This window comes from Callorhinus ursinus, unplaced genomic scaffold (genome assembly GCF_003265705.2).
Source record: "Callorhinus ursinus isolate GAN/ISIS: 27379988/994484 unplaced genomic scaffold, GSC_fseal_2.0 scaffold71, whole genome shotgun sequence".
Classification (NCBI taxonomy): Eukaryota; Metazoa; Chordata; class Mammalia; order Carnivora; family Otariidae; genus Callorhinus; species Callorhinus ursinus.
This window is the reverse complement of record NW_027397133.1, coordinates 1299423-1320036: the sequence shown is the minus strand read 5'-3', so window position 1 is coordinate 1320036 and position 20614 is coordinate 1299423. Positions and strand designations below refer to the sequence as shown.

The following is a 20614-nucleotide window of genomic DNA, read 5'->3' as shown; positions in this document are numbered from 1 at the left end:
CGTCTGCGCCTGCACCGACTCCCTGATGGACTACACTTCCCAGAGCCCCGCGGGATTCGGGCTCCTCTGGGCAACCATCCTCCGTTGGTCAAGGAGGAAGGAAACTCGGAGCATCGGGCGGCCTTCGCCTGGGATGCACCTATCTCAGAGGCTTCTTCTGGCTTCCGTAGGCCAAGTGGAGAAGCATCGCCAGCGACCGTCTCCAGGGCAACCGCTGGCTGGAATCGACGGGGCTGTCTCCATGGCAACTGCCTGAGCGCTGGCGCTAGGAGTAGGCCCCTCATTGCAGGCGCTTTTAAGTAGCAGGGATGTTCAACAAAACAGCGTGCTCTGCTCTTAAGACTTAATGGGAAACGTATGTTATAAAACAAAGAAGGGAGGAAAACTAGGTAGGGTGGGAAAGAGTTGATGTGAGGAAGGTTTCTCAGAGGAGGGGATCTTTGAATAAGGTTTTGAGGGATGAATAGGAGGTCACCAGGGAGAGAAGAAACGGAGACAAAAATACCATCTTTACTTACCTATCTGGTCAAAATTTGAAGCTGTGAAGCTGTATGACATAGTCTTAATGAGGGTGTGGGGAAACAACCATTCTTGTACCATGCAGGTAGGGAGGGGAATGACTTCAGCCTTGAATTCGATCAGGCAATTGAGGACTATTTTCTGAGAACCTGCTATGTTCTCGGCAGTGCTCTAGGCGCTGGGGATATAGTGAAGGACACACATGGACCCGGCCTTCAGGGAGTCGGAGCAGGCAGTACATAGGAGACATATAAAGGGAAATTATGATTTGTGCTATGAATTAAACAGGCAAGGGGCTAAGACAAATGAAAGGACACCTCTGTGATCATGAAATACAAATATTTGGGAACATACATGGGCAATAAAAGCCAAATAAATCTCAGGTGAATTGTAGAGAGATACTACTGTTTGGCAGCTAGAGGTTACCCTACCTGTAGATTTCTTTCTTTTTCCTTTTCTTTTTTCTTTTCTTTTCTTTTTCTTCCCTCCCCTCCCCTCCCCTCCCCTCCCCTCCCCTTCCTTTTCCTCTTTCTTTCTTTGACAGAGAGAGACACAGCGAGAGAGGGAACACAAGCAGGGGGAGTGGGAGAGGGAGAAGCAGGCTTCCCTCTGAACAGGGAGCCCAATTCGGGGCTCGATCCCAGGACCCTGGGATCATGACCTGAGCCGAAGGCAGACACTTAACGACTGAGCCACTCAGGCGCCCCTGTAGATTTCTTTCTAGCATTTGTGAGGATCTGAGTTGGGGTTTTCTTTTACTTGCCATTGAAGGCAGCCTCAAGTACCAGTATAAACAGGTTGAATGCCTTGCTTTTGGTCTTTTTGGCTACTTTAGTAAGTAAGCCATCTCTCTTGTTTGAGCTCTTTTGAGTTTTCTGTGACTTGAAACCCAAAACATCCTTCATAATAAAGTTGTATTATTCTCCTTTGAAAAATAAGGAAACTGGATCAGACAGCAAGACAATGGCAAAGGCAAGATTCAAAATTAGCTTCTTTTAGACTAAAAAATCCAAGCATTCTACATTAGTATGTGAGTAAAAGGGTGAGGGTGAGTCTTTGAGAAGGAAGTGGATCAATTGTGCCGAGAAAGGTACAAACATGGTGGAATATATGAGAAGAAGGCATTTAAAGATGCTACCCTGCTGGCTTTGAACAGGAAGGAAGGGGCCACAAGCCAAAGAATGCAGGTGGCCTCTACAGACTGAAAATTCATACCATAAGACGTTTTTAAAAAGGCAGATAGAATAAAAATTTAATTGTTAAAAAGTCATAAAAGTACTAGAATACAATATAGCATAATCTTGGGGGTGAGGAAGGCCTTTCTTAGCATGATAGTAGGTCCAAGAACTACAAAAGAAAATACAAATAGATTTGAATACCTAAAAATTTAAAAATTCTATGTAGCAAAATACATCATAAACAAAATTGAAAGAGCAATAACAAACATGGAGAAAATATTAGTGACGTATATACCAAAGGGTTACTATGTGTAATACATAGAGACTTGCTCCTATAAATCAATACACAAAGGCAGCCCAATTAAAATTGGACAAAATACATAAATAAGTAGTCCAAAGAAAGCAAAACCTTAACAAACACATAAAAGGTCATTAATCTCACTATTGCCAGGACATTTTTACTTATTAGATTAGAAATATTTTTTAAAACTTTTAAAAGATTTATTTATTTGAGAGAGAGCAGAGGGAGAGGGAGCACCGAGAGAGAAGGAGAAGCAGACTGCTCGCCGAGCAAGGAGCCCAACACGGGGCTCGATCCAGGACCCTGAGATCATGACCTGAGCTGAAGGCAGACACAACCGACTGAGCCACCCAGGTGCCCCTAGAAATATTTTTAAAAGGCTAATACTGAGTAATTTTTGAAGGAAGTTGGGCAACAGAGAATAGGCATTCATATATATTTCCAGGAGTCATGTAAATTGGTTCAACCTTTTTTGGAGGATTATTTAGCAATAATTATCAAAATTTAAACGTGGACATCCTATGGTCCCATAAGTTTATTTCTAGAAATTCATCTTATGGAAATATCTCACACAAGTGTCAAATGGTAAATGTCCAATGATGGAAAAGAAAAGATAAACAATCTCAATGTCCATTAATAGGGATTAGTCAAATAAATTCAAGAAACCCTAGCATGAAGTATTATGCAGTTGTTATAAATGAGGATATATATGTGTATATATATGTATGTTTATATATAAACATGTTTGCATTATCATGGGAAAATATCCACATTATACCAAGTGAAAAAAGTCACTTCTAAAATCCTATGTGTGGGGGCGCCTGCCTGGCTGTGGGTGGAGCATGTGACTCTTGATCTCGGAGTTGTGGGTTTGAGATTACCTAAAAAGATAAAAATCTTAAATCATATGTGTGCATGTACCATACAAATTGTATACTGTATTTATGTGGATATATATGTATGTGGATATATACGTGTGTATATACACACACAACCAGTTTCATAAAAACAAAAAAGGAAGTTCATATTCACAGAAAAAAGTCTAGAATCTTTGGAATGAAGATTTATAGAGAGCCATTGCTTTCATTTTTGTTTTCTGAATTATTCACCATAAACGAGTATTTCTTCAACCACAAAAGGAGTCATATACTAAAAGAAATACCTGGGAAGACTTTAAACACGGCAATAGTTACCATGGGTGATGTTGGTGAGACAGTCCCATCCTCTGTGGCCAGATTGCCAATGGACACAGAACTTCTTGGAAGCCACTGGCCCACGTCTCTGGGATCATTGGAACATTCTTCCTTTGACCCCATGACTTCCCTGCCCAGATTTCACTTGGAAACTGGTCGGGCGCTCAGCCAAAGACTTCAGCAGAAGGGACGTTTGTAAAAGTCAAAAACTGGAAACAACCAAAATGTCCAACAGGGGATTGGTGAATTAACTATGCAACCCCCCCAAACATCTGGTTGTTAAAGATGATTTAATGACATGGATAAATCATGATATTTAATGATAGGGGCTCGTGATATAAAGTAAACTAGAAGTATGCTAAATTGCATATTCAGTATACCCCAAATTTATTTAAGCATCCATAATATTATATATTGTTTTTAAAGTAGCAGAAATGTATCCAAATGTTAACAGTTATCTCTGGGTGGCACTGAACTTTGGGTGAAATCTTCTGGATTTCTTGGGTCTTCTAAATTTTCTATAAGAAGCATGTATTGATTTTTATAATAATAAACATTATTTTAAGAAGGAAATGTTATACGTGAAATGTGTTCAATTTCCATAGATGTTCAGAGCATAGCTTCTGAGCCTGACTACCTGGGTTTGAATCTATACTCCATGAGCTCATAGCTGTGAGGCTTTGGCCACTTCATCTCCCTGTGCTTTGGTGTCCTCACCTGTAAAATGGGACAATATAGCCCTGAAGAGGTGGGATTGTTGAAAGAATGAGAATTCAGACATACCAAGGGCTTGGGACAGAACTTGGCACAGAGTTAAGTTACTGAAAACACTAGTCATTTTATATGTTTGACATAGGAAAACATTATGGATGTTCAGTGCTGGTAAAAATAGAGTGGAACTGTGGTCCTCATGCCCAGCTTGCCCCAGGCAGACTGGGACCAGGCCATTTGGAAAGCAATTTGACAAAATGTTCCAGTAATCAGGAAAATCATTAGAATCGTGCTTCTGCTATTTCCATCCTGGGAACATGACTTAGAGAAATAATCTCAGAAGGACAGAGGAAGCAAGTATGGAAATGCTCATTCTAACATTCATAATTGGGAAAATTGGTGAACCACCTGTGAAAATCAGGGGCTTAGAACAAAATCCACATGGGGGAATGGATCTGTAAACTATTTTACACCCACCAGTGAAATATTATTAGCCTGAATAATGATGAGTATGAAGTGTATGTGATTACAAAAGACAATGCTCGGGTATAATAGGGACAAATCAGAGAAAGCCAAAATTGTTTCTACACTCTGATCACAGTGAAATAAAATAACATTGATTTTAAGATGATCTTTGAAAGGGAATACAAAAAAATCAAAACAATAGGACTTCTGAGGTGGCCATACTGCTTTTGTTTTATGCTTAAAAATATGGATATGGAAGACAGAGTAAAACAAAACCAGAAAGAAATACACACAAATTGACAGGCTCTCCCTGGGCTGTGTGGTTATGGGGAACTGGTATTTTATTCCATACTTCTCAACACTTTCCAAATTATCCTTTATGATAAGTATATGTTATTTTACTTTAAAATATTTCCTGTTATAAAAGTATGTGCATTATTTTTATAATAAAATATAAATACTATTTTTTGTTTGTTTTTTGGTTTTTGGTGGTTATTTAGAGAGGGAGAGAGAGAGAAACAGGAGGAGAGAGAGAATCTTAAGCAGGTTCCACGCTGAGTGTGGAGCCTGACTTGGGGCTCAATCTCATGACCCTGAGATCAAGACCTGAGCCGAAGTCAAGAGTGAGACACTTAACGGACTGAGCCACCCAGGCACTACCTCTTCCCTTTTTTAATACTATGTTTTTATGATGAAAATATGACGAAAGAAAAACTTCCCTTTGGGCATGAATAAAAACAGAAAATGATGCTTAAGAGGGCAATTCCTTTATAAAGCATAAATCCTGGACATGGGAAAGACACCAAAAATAGGCTTTAAAAATGGCTGCAAATAGTGGAACATACTGTGTTTAAGCCAAATGTGGATTTTGCCATGAAATTTGTAGCTTAGAGTTTTAAAGGATACTAAAATCTAGTGTTGATGTTCAGCTACATAGACTTTTACTCTAAAGGGTTAATCTTCCCAGGGTTTTTTTTCTCGAATTTTCAAGCTCCAGTTTAATGAATGATCGATAAATTTAAAAAGTTCACAGAGACCTTATTAAAGATAACAGATGATGTTACGTTCCATCTACACCACCCTCTGGGGATGCCGTAAGACTGAAAAATAGGGGGGAAGCTGAGATTCTGGGGGGGAGCTCCTAAAATGATCAGAAGCTGTCCCACCTGGTGATAAACTGTTCCAGGTCCTTGTAGGAAAGAGAGGAGCAACTCTCTCAAATATATAGTGTTAGGGTTCTTCTCTGGGAGGAAGTTACTGGTGCTGATGAAGGCTACACCATACCCAGCATCAGAACCGCCCATCTGCTACCTTCTCAGGCTTTCTGGTCAGCAGGAGTTCTCTGAATATCAGCAAGCTGTGTGCTCCACGCAAAGCCTTTCTCAAAATCATCGCAGACGCAGGTGTCATGCACAGCGTGAAGTCTCCGGTGTTCAGTCAGGTGTGAACTCCAGCTGAAATCCTCCCCACATTCCTTACACACATAGCGTTTGCCACCCGTGTGTACCTTCTGGTGTTGAATAAGGTGTGAAATCTGGGTATAGGTTTTTCCACAGTTGTTACATTTATAGGGCTTCTCTCCTGTATGGATCCTCTGATGCTGAATAAGGTGGATGCTCTGGTTGAAAGCTTTCCCGCATTCCTTACAGGCGTAGGGTTTCTCGCCAGTGTGAATTCTCTGATGTTGGGTAAGGGAGGAGTTGTGACTGAATGTTTTCCCACACTCTTTGCACTTATAGGGTTTCTCGCCCGTGTGGATTTTCTGATGCTCGATAAGGTGGGTGCTCCGGCTGAAGGCTTTCCCACACTCACGGCACTCATAAGGTTTCTCTCCAGTATGAATCCTCTGGTGTTGGATGAGGTGGGAAATCTGGGTATAGGCCTTCCCACAAACTTTACACTCATAGGGCTTCTCCCCGGTGTGAATCCTCTGGTGCCGGGTAAGCGAAGAGTTCTGGCTGAAGGTTTTCCCACATTCGTTACATTTGTAGGGCTTCTCACCAGTGTGAATTGTCTGGTGTTGAGTGAAGGACGAGGTGTGACTGAAAGCCTTTCCACACTCATTACATATATAGGGTTTTTCTCCCATGTGAACACTCTGGTGCCTCATAAGGTGGGAAATCTGTGTATAAGCCTTCCCACACTCGTTACACTCATAGGGCTTCTCACCAGTGTGAATTCTCTGATGCTGAGTCAGGGATGAACTGTGGCTGAAGGCTTTGCCACACTCAGAGCACTCATAGGGTTTCTCTCCAGTGTGAACTCGCTGGTGCTGGGACAGGGACGAGCTATGGCTGAAGGTTTTCCCACACTCGTTACATTTGTAGGGTTTCTCTCCGGTGTGGATTGTCTGGTGCTGAGTCAAGGAGGAAGTGTGACAGAAGGCCTTGCCACACTCAGCACATTTGTAGGGCTTCTCCCCCGTGTGGATTTTCTGGTGGCGGGTGAGGTGGGACACCTGTGAGTAGAACTTCCCGCACTGGTTGCATTTATAGGGTTTCTCCCCAGTATGGCACCGCTGGTGTTTAATGAGGGAGGAGCTCTGGGTGAAGGCCTTCCCACATTCCTTGCATTTGTATGGCTTCTCTCCAGTGTGGATCCTCTGATGCTCAGTAAGTGATGAGCTCTGAGTAAAGGTCTTGCCACACTCGCTGCACACATAGGGCTTCTCTCCCGTGTGAATGATGTGGTGCTGAATGAAATATGAGCTGTTGCTGAACGCCTTCCCGCAATCATTACACTTGTAGGGTTTCTCTCCAGTGTGAATCCTCTGGTGTAGAATATAGTCTGAATGGTAAATGAAGGCTTTCCCGCATTCTGCACAGTTAAGTGGCTTCTTTTCTACAAACATTCTTTGGCGTTTCAGGCTCTTTCTTGGCCCGTTCCTCTTCCGAGTTCTCTCTCCCACAGGCCCTCTTTGCTTCCTGATGAAGGCGGAGGTCTGCCTGAGGCTCCGCCCGACCTCGTGACAGCCCAGGCCTCTCTCCCCACAGGTGGTTTCCTTGAGAGGAGCAAACATACACCTCAAACGCCTCTCCTGCTCTCCCTGGTCCTCCAACTGACAGTTCCAGGTCCAGGACGCCCCCAGCCTGGCATCTCCAAGCACTTCCCTTAAAACTCCCTCCCTTTTTTCCACTGGGGAAGTGGCCTCTTCAGAAATACTCTTTTTCAGAAGTGACTCCCAAGGAGCTGCAGAGCTGGTGTGCAAGGCTGAAAGACATGGAAAATGTGAATATTGTCTGCATTGGGACCAAGGAAACTGATCAAGTTGAACTGACACTGGAAAACTTTAAAATGCAAGTTTCAAAGTTTAGGTTGCTATTTCAAAAGACAGGAGAGACTTGTGTTGTGACATGGAAGGATGGCCTCAAAATATCCAAAAAATGAAAATATGTTTTTTTTTTTAAGATTTTATTTATTTATTTGAGAGAGAGAGCATGAGGGGGGGAGGGTCAGAGGGAGAAGCAGACCCCCTGTGGAGCAGGGAGCCCAATGTGGGACTTGATCCTGGGACTCTAGGATCATGACCCGAGCTGAAGGCAGTCGCCCAACCAACTAAGCCACCCGGGCACCCGAAAATATGTTTTTTTTACAAATGATTTTACTTATTTATTTAAGAGAGTGAGCAAGTGAGAGAGCACAAGCAGGGGGAGTGGCAGAGGGAGCGGGAGAAGCAGACTCCCCCACTGAGCAGGGAGCTCGATGCGGGGCTCGATCTCGGGACTCCCAGGACCATGTCCTGAGCTGAAGGCAGATGCTTAACCGACTGAGCCACCCAGGTGCCCCAAGTTGTATATGTTTATGTATGTGTTAACGTGTGTATGCACGTGCATAGTGGGATGGACGGTTTTCAATTTATTATTATTTACTTTTTTACTGTGGTAAAATACATACAACATAAAATACGACATTTAGATCATTTTTAGGTGTGCTGTTCCGTTGCATGTATATACTCATACTGTGGTGCAATCCTCACCATCATCCACCTCCAGAATGTTCTCAGCTTCCCAAACTGAAACATTGCCCATCAAATACTAATGCCATTTCCCTTCCCCAGCCCCTGGCCACCACCATTCCACTTTGGCTCTATGAATTTGCCTACTCTAGGCGCCTCATGTAAGTGGAATCATACAATATTTGTCCTTTTTTTAAAAAATTTATTTGACAGAGAGAGACACAGCGAGAGAGGGAACACAAGCAGGGGGAGTGGGAAAGGGAGAAGCAGGCTTCCCGCCGAGCAGGGAGCCTGATGCAGGGCTTGATCCCAGGACCCTGGGATCATGACCTGAGCCGAAGGCAGATGCTTAACAACTGAGCCACCCAGGCGCCCCAATATTTGTCCTTTTGTGTCTGGCTTATTTCACTTAGCATCATGCCCTCCAGGTTTATTCACGTTGTTATTATTTACTTTTATAATTAAAAAAATACAGTAAAGCTTTTGGGGTAAAATGAGAAAAGTAAATTTTTTTTGAGAGATAAGCAGGATTATGGGGAGATTTCCATTTCCTGCTTTATTTTTATTCACATTTTTTAAAAAAGATTTTATTTATTTATTTGAGAGAGAAAATGAGAGAGAGAGAGCACATGAGAGGGGGGAGGGTCAGAGGGAGAAGCAGACTCCCTGCTGAGCAGGGAGCCCGATGCGGGGCTCGATCCTGGAACTCCAGGATCATGACCTGAGCCGAAGGCAGTCGCTTAACCAACTGAGCCACCCAGGCGCCCTGTTTACATTTTCAAAGTTTCTGCGAAGAACACATATAACTTTAATTTGATCAAAAGATATCAATAAATCGGGACGCCTGGGTGGCTCAATTGGTTAAGCGTCTGCCTTTGGCTCAGGTCATTTTCTCAAGGTCCTGGGATCGAGCCCTGCATCAGGCTTCCCGCTCAGCAGGGAGTCTGTTTGTCCCTGTCCCTTTCCCTGCTCATTCTAGCTCTCTCTCAAATAAATAAATAAAATCTTTAAAAAAAAAAAAGATGTCAATAAATATTAAGTGTATGTGAGGCTTTTAGAGCACAGTCTTGCAATCTGGAGAAAGGGAAGTGTAGAGAAGAGATGATAAGCAGGAAGCACAGCCATGTGGAATTTGCTGAAGGGGATGGATTTTTTGATGCTAGTAGATCTGTTCATGGGACACCTATTAATTGCATATTGTTGCGTGCTACCCACAGTGCTAGGGCTTGCTGTCAGGGGTACTGGGGGGCCATGGGAGGGCTGTGAGTAGGGGAGGAGTGGGATCAGCTCCGGGTGTAGAAAGACCCCTCTTAGGCTGTGTGGGATGAACTGGAAGGCATAAGGCTGGAGGCTGGGAGCTGAGGGAGGAGGCTGGGACGAGGGTCCAGCCGAGGAAAGCTGAGGCCTGAGCCAGGGCTGTGGAAGAGAGGACAGGGGACTGGGAGAAGTAGGGAGCGGGAGGGACGGGACCGGGGACCAATGGGCTGTGGTGAACGGGAAGGAGGGGGCAAGTCCCACCCCACAACACGGTGGACAGTGATGGGAACAAAGATGCTTCAACCCCCTCCCCTCATGGAGTTTGTGGGCCAGTGGGGGGCAAACATCTGGCCTCCTGTTCCCCACTATGTCCGGTGGGGTCCCACTTCTGGGTCTTTACATAGATGATTCCCAATAAAGAATCACCAATAATCACTGTAGCCCATTCTGACCAGTGGGTTAGTGTGCCAGGTGCTGGGCGACACTTTTAGGTGTTAATTCATTGACCTTTCCCAACCCGGGGTATTATTATTGACCCCATTTTGCAGGTGAGGAAATTGAGGCACAGAGGGGCTAAATGACCCGCCTGAAGGTCACAGAGCCAGAAGTGCTGGAGCTGGGATTTGAACCCAGCGCCCACAACTATGGCGGGTGTTGGGCTGCCTCATTCTTGTCACTGATCAAGACAGACAGGATAGGAAGATGGCTCACACCTGCTGGACAACCTCACCCACCTGGACAGGTAGCTTGCCGGGCTTCCTTCTTCTCCATTCTGGGCTCCTCCCCTCGCTCCAGACGGGAGATCACATCAGGTTTAGACCCAAGAGGGCCCACCCCTGGAAAAGACACAAGATTTGGCCATGGCTGCCAGTCATCGGGAAGCCTCGGGGCTGGGCCCCAGGCCCTGGGTCTGCAGGGGAGCTGCATACATTGGGTGCCTAATGATTAGAAGGTCTAATGGTCCAGGTGCCTGGGTGGCTCAAGTCGGTTAGGTGTCCAACTCTGGGTTTTGGCTCAGGTCATGATCTCAGGGTCCTGGGATTGAGCCCCGCATCAGGCTCCCTGCTCAACGGGGCGTCTGCTTGAGATTCTCTCTCTTTCTCTCTCTCTCCTTCTGCCCTTCCCCTACTCTCACTCTCTCTCTAAAATAAATTAATAGGGCGCCTGGGTGGCTCAGTCGTTAAGCGGCTGCCTTCGGCTCAGGTCATGATCCCAGGGTCCTGGGATCGAGCCCCGCATCGGGCTCCCTGCTCTGCGGGAAGCCTGCTTCTCCCTCTCCCATACCCCCTGCTTGTGTTCCCTCTCTCGCTGTGTCTCTCTCTGTCTAATAAATAAAATCTTTAAAAATAAATAAATAAATAAAATAAACCTTAAAAAAAAAAAAAAGCAGCAGCTCTAATGGTCCATGCGAGATTCATTTGTTGAGTACCTACTACATTCCAGAAAGAGCCTGAGTCCTGACATCGCGGCTTACTTGGAAACAGGGGCTTTGCAGATGTAACTGGTGAAGATGGGGTCCTACGGGAGCAAGCTTGGCCCTGAGTCCAAAGAGCGGTGTCCTTGTTTGAAGAGGGGAGACATACGGACACAATGGAGGGGAAAGGTCATGAAGATCGGGGTGACGGGGGCACAGGGCGGGGACGGCCAGGGCCGCCGGGGCCTCCGGAAGCTGCATCCAGGAAGCACTCTCAGAGGAGCAGGGCCCTGCCCACAGCTGGGTTTTGCACTTCTGGCCTCTGCGCTGCGAGGGAGTACATTTCTGCAGGGGACAGGCGGAAGGGACCTCGTTCTTTACACCCAAGTTGCACAGAAAAGGGGTCACACAGCAGGCTGCCAGCTCTCCTTGCAAAGACCCGCTCCCACGGCTGCCCGCGGCTGGCATCTGGGAAGCTGGATTTCGGGAGGGTTCCCAGCACTCCCTGACCTCCAGCAGGGGCTGCCTGTGCCTAAGCTGTTGGTGCAAACAACGTGGTTTCTGCTGAACACCTGCTTTCCTTCGGGGCGTCTGGAATTTTGGTACGTGCCAGGCCGAGGGCGCTGACGTGTCTGGCCCCCGCGAGAAACCCCAGGGTGCTGACGGAGGCTGTAACAAGCGTCCCTGATGGACAACGTCTCACACGTGTTGTCACATCTTGTATGTCCCATGTGACTCCACGGGGAGGGGACTCTGGCCTGGTCTCCCCCAGATGTCGCCCCACATCTTTGCTGACTGCGCTTGGTGTCCTTCCACTGCAGTGAATCGGGGCGGTGAGTACAACTGCATGCTGAGGCCTGCAGGTCCTCCTTGAGCCCCCGAACCTGGGGGCTTTCCTGGGGCCCCTGACGTAGAAGTTTAAGCGGGTTTTTGGTGAGTTTGTCCAGTGAAAGTGTATGAGTGAGCATGGCTGAGGAAGGAACCTTCAAACCACCAGAGTTCACAGGGAAAAGGCGAGACAGAAGAATCAGAAAAAGAAACTGAGGAGAGATGGAGGTGGACCGAAAGACAGACCACTGAGGAGGCTGGAGTAGGGTCAGGGGGTGAAGACAAGGCCAGATCAGGGCTGGGCTGCAGGGACAGAGGAGGGGATGGGCAGAGATAATTGGGAGGCAGAGAGGATGTGGTGGGCTGCAGGGGAGGGGCTGGGAGGAGCGAGGATGGTGCTGGGGGTGTCTGGTCTGGGGACGGGGGACCCAGAGGAGGAGGGGCAGGCCAGTGTGGAGACGCCGAGCTCAGGGTGAGTGTGACAAATGTGAAGGGCCTTGAGGGGGCACAGGAGGTGGGTGGGTGGACGATGTAGGACTAGGGAGACACAGTTGGGAACGGGTGGACGATGTAGGACTAGGGAGACACAGTTGGGAACGGCATTTCTGTGTCTTGGAAAGGTTCTAAAATGGAGCCAGATGACTGGAGGACATCCAAGGAACACTTGGAGTCTGAGATTCTAGAACACGCATTCCAGGGAGGAACCTGAGGTCACCCCATGTGGGAAGGGAAGCAAGAAGAGAAGGTGGGGGCACAGGCTGAAGATTTTGCAGGACAGGCAGAGGACGCGGGGCTCTCGGGGACGCAGGAACTCTAGGAGAAGCGTGGAGACACAGAGGGACAGAGGCCAGCCAGGAGGGACCGGTGGGAGGAGCAGAGAGGGTACCCCATGACCTCAGCGAATACCCACCGTTGAGTAGTGGGTGGGCACAAAGGAGATGAGGGCAGAAGGGGGGCATCACGCCTCTTCCTGAGAAGGCAGGGGGCAGAGCCTCACCCAGTGAGAGAAGGTTCTGGTAGTTCTCTAGCATCACGTCCCGGTACAACTCCCTCTGGCCAGGCCCCAGCTGGCCCCACTCCTCCAGGGTGAAGTCCACAGCCACATCCTTGAAGGTCACTGATTCCTGCAAGGGACAGTTTTACACGGTGGAGGGGCACATCCTTCTAGAACTCTGGGGCCGGGAGAGGTCATGGGTCAACAGCCCACCCCTGCTGGTGGCTGAACCAGCTCTAACACTCCAGGCTGGAACATACTGACTCAGCAGGTTTGAGATAACTGAATAAAAATGGCCCACAGAAATGCAGAAAGTTTTGGCCAGCTCCTAGCCCACAGGCTTCCTGGCAGAAGGTAGGAGAAAGCTCCCTTTCGCGTGACTCTTTACTGCCATCTGTTGGAAAATCGTTATAATATGCCAATTATTTTAGTAAATGACCGTTTCCTGCCATCTGCATGAAAACTGCCATAATATACCAGCGTACGAGGTACGCGATGTGAAACCTGACACTGAGGTGAGACACTCTTGTGCAGTGTGCAACCTGCGTACCTATATATGACAGCCCTAAGAAACACTTTTTTTAAAATCAAGCCATTGTGTGCAAGAGTGATAACTAAGTGGCGCTCCATCCCAGACCCGAACTGGGATCCCAATGCCTATCTCTTACTCCAAGGATAAGGCTCGGGGGTGAAGCAAAACCATCCACTGCCCACTTCCCTTGGCAACTCAAAGGCTGCTGAGAGTTAGATTGGTTTGTAGACCGGGTCATAACGTCCCAACTCAGAGCATCCTGCCCCTCCCCTCTCCCCTCCTCGCTGCACCTCCCAGCCCTAGAGCCCCTCCCACCATAGCCTCTTCTGCATGCCTGGGAGGAGCAGATCTTTGGGCCACAGGCAGAGATGACGATGGCCCTCTGGGGTCCACAAAATCATCTTGGGGAAGGGGAAGCCCAGAATCACCTGGTCCTCAGCCATCAGGGTCCTGTGGCCACTGCGTGGTCCTGGGCATGTGCCTCCAGGAGACGGGAGCAGGCCTGAGTCCGCAGAGCTGGAGGAGGAGACTGGAGAACAGAGGAGGGTCAGTTCTCCCACAGACAGACAGACAGACAGACAGATGCTTTTGCAAAGATGCCGCATGACAGGGGACTCTATAGTCTCCCAGGAGCTGGAGCAAAGGCTCCAGACGGGCCGCCCGAGGCCCCCAAATCCATACCAACAACCACTAGCAATCAGGAGGCTCAGCTCACTGCACCCACATAACAGCTCTGAAAGACTAGTTTAACTAGAGTTATCTCCAGAGAATGAAATAGAGGCACAAGAGGTCAAGGCCCTTGCTCAAGGTCACAGAGATATCAAGTATCAGAGCCCAGAAGTCTGGCTGCAGAGCTAAGCCACCTTTTAATTTTTATTTATTTATTTATTTATTTATTTATTTATTTATTTATTTATTTATTATTTAAGCCACCTTTTTAGTCTTACTTTTTTTTCTTGTGATAAAATGCATGTAACATGCAATATAACATTTTAACCACTTTAAATGATACAGTTCAGTGGCATTTAGGACGTTCACAGTGATGTGCAACCATCACCACGATCTGGTTCCAGAATGTTTTCACCATCGCCCTAAAAGGAAACCCTATACTGTTAATCAGTCACTACCAAATCTCCCTGTTCTGTCCCAGCCCTGCAATGCCAGCCTCTGATAACTACTCATCTTTTTTTTCTTTTTTTTTTTTAAAGATTTTATTTATTTATTTATTTGAGAGAGAGAATGAGAGAGAAAGCACATGAGAGGGGGGAGGGTCGGAGGGAGAAGCAGACTCCCCGTCGAGCGGGGAGCCCGATGTGGGACTGGATCCTGGGGCTCCAGGATCATGACCTGAGCTGAAGGCAGTCGTCACTTAACCAACTGAGCCACCCAGGCGCCCTCATCTTTTTTTCTTTTTAAAAAAGATTTGTTTATTTTACAGAGAGGGGAGGGGCAGAGGGAGAGGGAGAGAGTCCCAAGCTGACTCTGCACTGAGGGCAGAGTCCAACTCTGGGCTCAATCTCACGACCCTGAGATCATCACCCGAGCTGAAACCAATCAGTCACTTAACTGACTGTGCCACCCAGGTGGCCCTCATCTTTCTGTCTTAATGGATTTGCCTATTCTGGACATTTCATATGAAGGGTATCATATAATATGTGGCCCTTTGTGTCTGGCTTCTTTCATTTAGCATAACGTGTTCCAGATTCATCCATGTTGCATCACATATCAAGGCTTCATTCCTTTTTATGGCTGAATAGTATTCCGTGGCATGGACCTACCTCTTTTTTGAAGAGCTCCTTCTTTTTTTTTTTAATAGGGCATGGTGCCCAATGCATGACCCTGAGATCAAGACCTGAGCTGAGATCAAGAGTTGGACACTTGACTGAGCCACCCAGGCGCCCCTGCAGAGCTCCTCCTATCTGCCTTACAAATCCTGCATAAGAATCCTGATCTCCCACTTAAGATGTTGTTTGAAGAAAGGTTCCATCTGCTAGAATAAATTAAAAAAAAAATCCCTGCAAAAAAAAAAAAAAAAATCTCTGCAAAAGAAAAGTCGGTGTTTGGACAATGGCCACTTCCATCCATTCATCAAATATGCTCTGAAACTCATGTGAGAGTGACAGGCTCATCTGAGGACAGAATAATGAGCGATAAGGAGGCTCTGCCCTAAAGGGGCTCCCTGCCTGGTGGGGGAGACAGGCCTGGACATAGGCCAGGTGGGGGGCTGAACAATGGCCCTACTCCTGTGTCTTGTGGATGAACCTGGGATGTGATTAAGTTAAGCACCTCTAGATAGGAAGATTATCCTGGATTATCTGGGTGGGTCCTAAATGCAATCATAAGTGTCCTTAGAAGAGAGAGGCTGGGGGATATTGACCTGGAGGAGGCGGCCATGTGAGGGAAATCAAGAGAAGCAGAGTTAGGGAGAGAAGAGCCTGCCTCTGGCTTTGAAGCTGGAGGAAGAGGCCTCATCTAAGGAACGCAAGCAGCCTCTAGAAGCTGAAAAAAAAGGCAAGGGAACGGATTGTCCCCTAGAGCCTCAGGAGGGCGCACTGCTCTGTTGACACCTTGATTTCAGCACGGTGAAACCCACTGCAGGCTTCTGACCTCCCGAACTGTAAGAGAACACATTTGTGTTGTTTGAAGCCACCAAGTTTGTGCTAACTTATTACAGGAGCAAGGGAAACTAACACAGACCAGAAATAAAAAGACCTGGCCTCACACGTGTTTCCAGTTACACAGGAACACAAGCAGCTGAAGGCTGAGACCAGCGGGCGAAAATTCTGATGAGGGAATGAGAAGCAGAGTCTTACAGACTCTCCCCTATTTCCTCGCCAGTCACTTAATCATTACAAAAAGAAGGTCACTTTAGAGTGGAGACGCCTGGCGGACACCACCGCAGCCAAGTGATCAAGACTGACATGACCTGTGATGGGCAAACGGGCATCACGGGCTTCTGATCTGGAGAACACAGCATTACGCCCAAGGTATTCCCACCAAACCTAAATCTAATCATGAGGAAACACTGAACAAATCCAGACCAAGGGACATTCTGGAAGTACCTGGTCTGTAATCTTCAGAATTGCCAAGACCATCAAGATCAAAGAAAGACTGAAGAACTGCGTCAGGTTCACGGAGACTAAAGAGACCTAACTTTAGTTAGGGATTTTCTTTTGCCATTAAGTACATTATTGGGACAATTAGCAAAATTTGAGGGTCTGCAGAGTAGCTGATAGTCTGTATCGATGTTACTGTCCTGATATGATCCTGGTGCTGTGGTCTTGGAAGATAATGGCCCTGTTTTTAGAAACACACAGACTCGTGGGGAAGGGAGGCGCGCAGACACAGAGAGGGAGACTGAACGGGGGTTGGGATGGTGGGGGGGGGGGAGATCAGAGAGAGATTAGAGACCCAGAGTAAGGGTAGCATGCTCAGGATAAGGAGGACAGAGACGGAGGGCGTGACTGTGCAGAGTACGCGGGTGCTTTCGGGTCAGACACCCCGGATTGTGATCCCAGGCCGACCACCGTGAGCTGCGAGAAGCCGCGGAGTCTGTTTCTTCATCTGCGAAGTGAGGAAACGCATCGTCTCCCTCCTGGGAGATCGCAGCAGTTCCGCGCTCGCCTGACTCCTGGCAAACAGCAGGCGCTCAATTCCTGCGCGCTGAGATCGTCCGAAGCCGCGCGGGTGGCAGAGGCGCTCTGGGGCCACCTCGCGAGTGATAGGAAGGGGCGGGACACCGCCCACAGCGCCCACCCAGACGCGACTCGGGCCCGCCTCCCTGAGCGCCCGCCGGCCTGCCCCGCTCGGCCCGCACCCACAGGCTCCGGCTCCCGGCCGGCAGGTAGGGACTCACCTGTGCGCCCCCGCGGATTGCGCAGGGCTGCCAGGCCTTCCCTCCCTCTGGCGGGTCGCGGAATGCGCCTGCGCGGTCGCTGTCTCGGAACTATTAAGCCCTGGTTCTTTAAACGCGGTTTCGCAGCTGGACTACATTTCCCAGAAACCATTACGGGCTCACGCTCCTCCCGAGCTAAGGTCTCTAAAGGCGGGGGGAATCCTGGGAAGTGGAGTCTGCGAGTACGATGTGGGACCGAAGGGAACATGGTATTGAGAAATTTCTGGCTGTACTGACCCGGCGAATATACCCATTATAGCCAGTCTTTTTGCTGCCCTTCACAGGAGGGGACGTCATAGTCCATTTAACCCATCTAACGAAGTTTCCCCTGTAGCTGAAGTCCACAGGACACACAGAAGTTGGCCCCATCTAAACTGATGGTGAACGAATTGAGCCTCTGTCACTAATTACTCACTATCCCTGGGCATCCGCTTCCTGTTTGCCTCAGTTTCACCTATCACCTCTTAACGGGTGGTGTGGTAAAGGAAACAGACCCCTAAAGTGGGAGCTGGAAGATGTATATCCAGGAATGCAAGGATGGTTTGATATTGGGTTATCACATAATTTGCTAATTGATATATCAAAGTAATACCATCACATCCATGGATATTAAAAGGGTTTTGAAAACCTTCAGTAATAAGCCATTTCTGCATAAAGTTAATATATTTAAGAATAGGTCCATATTGAGTAGTAATGACAATAATCTTTTTTTTTTTTAAAAAGGATTTTATTTATTTATTTGAGAGAGAGAGAATAGGTGTCAGAGGGAGAGGGAGAATCAGACACCCCACTGGGCAGGGAGCACAACCCAGGCCCCATCCCAAGACCCTGAGATCATGACCTGAGCCAGAGGTAGACGCTTAACTGACTGAGCCACCCACAAACCCCAGTAATGACAACAATCTTAAGGAGTTCCTTGCTTCTCCCTTGTTTTTAATTACATACATATCATCAAAACCCCATATCAGGCTTAATGCTAAAAACCAAAACATCCCCATTAAAGTCAGAACAAACTGTCCAGCATGACCACTTTTGGAAGAACTATCAATGCAGTTAGACAAGAGAAAGAAAAGGTATCATTGGAACAGAGAAGTCTGGGTTGTCATTCTTCTTTAAATATGATATGATTGCTATCCTGGAAATCAAAGAATCAAATGAAACACTAAGATAAGCCGTAAGATAATTATGTAAAATTACTGGGTACAAGATTAATAAAATCCCATAGGTTTTCTCTTTTCAACAAAGAATGATGATAAATCTAATGAAAAAAAGGGGTTATTTGGATTTTAGTGCGATATTTGCCTGATAGATTGTAATCTCTTTGTGATCTGGAGCAGTTCTCTTCCACTCTGTACCTAGGTTTTCCTCTCTGTAATCCCTCATTGGGATAATGTGTGGCAAATAGCTCTTCTTCAAAGCCTTTCCCCTGCTTTCTGTGCACACAGCTAGACTACATTTCCCAGCCTCCCTTGCAGTCTGGGGTGATCATGTGATGAAGTTCTGGCCAATAAAGTGAGAGAAGTGAACATGCATGCCAAGCCCAGACCTGGTCCATTGAAACCTCTCACTTGTCACCTTCTACAGTCTTTTCCTTTCCGCGGATGTAGATGGAGACTATGACCCTGGAAGTCCTATGTTGAAAATGGAAGGAGCCTAGGGACGCCTGGGTGGCTCAATCGTTAAGCATCTGCCTTTGGCTCAGGTCATGATCCCGGGGTCCTGGGATCGAGCCCCGCATTGGGCTCCCTGCTCGGCGGGAAGCCTGCTTCTCCCTCCTCCACTTGTGTTCCCTTCCCCCTCCCCCTTGCTTGTGTTCCCTCTCTCACTGTCTCTCTCTGTCAAATAAATAAATAAAATCTTTAAAAAAAAGAAAGAAAAAGAAAAGAAAGTGGAAGGAACCTAAATCCCTGAATTGTCACTTGGAGGGGGCCATCTCCAATCAGAAACCAAATAATAAATAGTTTCAGTTATATGGACTCAGGGGATTGATTAGATAAATGATGGTATATCCGGCCTATGAAACGTTATCGAGCCTGAAATAATTATGATCAGGACACAATAACATGGGGAAATACTTGTGAATGAAAGTTAAAAGAAGAAAAATTACAGAGTTATGTATCTTTCATGTTTATAAAGATGTAAAATATATGTATACACATGAGTAAAAGCTAGATGAACCACTGTCAAAATGAAATAAGAACAGCTGTCACTTAGTGACAACATGTAGTGGGCTTTATTAGTTTATTTAACTCATACAACCACCCTGGGAAGATGTGTCCAACAGCCCCAGGGAGACCTTTGCAGCCCCAAGGCTCAAAGATCCAACCAGCGACAGCGGGTCCAGGGAAACTCCTCTTCTCATTGCCGGCTCCCTGGCTCTGCTGCCCTCTCCATGCCCATGAACTTGGCCCTGGCTCAAGCCTTGTCCTTACCCTAGAGCTTCACTGCAATCTCATCTCAAACCTCCTGGCCCCCAGTGTCTCCCCTCCAGTATGTACCCCCCACACATCCCAGAAGAGTCTTTCTTTCTTTCCTTTTATAAAGATTTATTTATTTATTTTAGCTGGGGAGCACGCACGAGCATGGGGGAGGGGCAAAGAGAGAAGGAGAGAAGCAGACTCTGTGCTGAGCACAAAGCCTGACACAGGGCTTGATTTCATGACCCATGAGGTCACGACCTGAGCCAAAATCAAGAGTCAGATGCTTAACCGACTGCACCTCCCAGGTGCACCCCCCTGGCCGACCCCCCCCCAGAATGGTCTTTCTGCACGAGAGCAGATCCAGTCCTTCCTCTGGCTGACACTGCCCTCAGCAAAGTATCCAGGCCTCAGCCTGGTACCTGAAGCCCTGTGAGCCTGGACCCTGCTTTGCTTCACTTCATGACACTCGATCTTAATCAGCTCAGGTGGCCATAACAAAATACCATAGACTGAATGACTTAAACAACAGAAACTTATTTCTCACAGTTCTGGAGCCTGGAAGTCCTAGATCCCGGAGCCAGCATGGTTGATTTCTGGTGAAACCTCTCTTCCTTGCTTGTAGATGGCCACCTTCTCGATATATCCTCACATGGTTTTTCCTTGGTACAGGAGCCTGTGGAGAGAGAGCTCTGGTGTCTCTTCCTCTTTTTATAAGGACATTAGTCCTGTTACTATGGGTCTTGTCCTACATTAGTCCTACTAGCTATGGGTCTTGTATGGGTTACTTAAATCCTCCTTCTAGGTGTCCTTGTCTCTAAAATGGGGGAGCAATGCTTTCTTCATTGGGTAGTCATGCAAGTTAAATGAGCTCAGTGACATATGTCACTTTCATCTGCATCTCATTGGCTGAGGCAAGTAGCATGGTCACAACTGAGTTCATATAGCAATCCCA

At 47.1% G+C, this 20614-nt stretch overlaps 1 protein-coding gene across 5 annotated transcripts; it reads right to left on the bottom strand.

Moving 5' to 3' along the window:
* Positions 1-1679: 1679 nt before the first annotated feature.
* On the bottom strand, positions 1680-20456 carry LOC112807114 (uncharacterized). 5 transcript variants are annotated; one of them, XM_073886412.1, is made up of 5 exons: positions 20207-20456; positions 13776-13876; positions 12819-12945; positions 10314-10415; positions 1680-7577 (listed from the first exon to the last, which is right to left on the bottom strand). In XM_073886412.1, exons 1-5 carry the CDS (start codon positions 20244-20246, stop codon positions 5683-5685), a joined length of 2265 nt encoding a protein of 754 aa, XP_073742513.1. In that variant the 5' UTR covers positions 20247-20456; the 3' UTR covers positions 1680-5682. The 5 variants fall into 5 exon arrangements, with proteins under 5 accessions (XP_073742513.1, XP_025705561.1, XP_073742514.1 ...); XM_025849776.2 differs by lacking the exon at positions 20207-20456 and adding an exon at positions 17204-17254; XM_073886413.1 differs by lacking the exon at positions 20207-20456 and adding an exon at positions 16410-16539.
* Between the last annotated feature and the right edge of the window lie 158 nt (positions 20457-20614).

Excerpts from the sequence above, each read along its gene's own strand:
- LOC112807114 (XM_025849775.2), bottom strand. The coding sequence starts at position 13,952 with ATGCGGCATCTTTGCAAAAGCATCTGTCTGTCTGTCTGTCTGTCTGTG. Across the intron at positions 10,416-12,818 it reads CCAGAACCTTCTCTCACTGG|GGGTGGGCCCTCTTGGGTCT; the intron begins GTGAGGCTCTGC and ends TGTCTTTTCCAG. Across the intron at positions 7,578-10,313 it reads CCGGCAAGCTACCTGTCCAG|CCTTGCACACCAGCTCTGCA; the intron begins GTGGGTGAGGTT and ends CATGTCTTTCAG.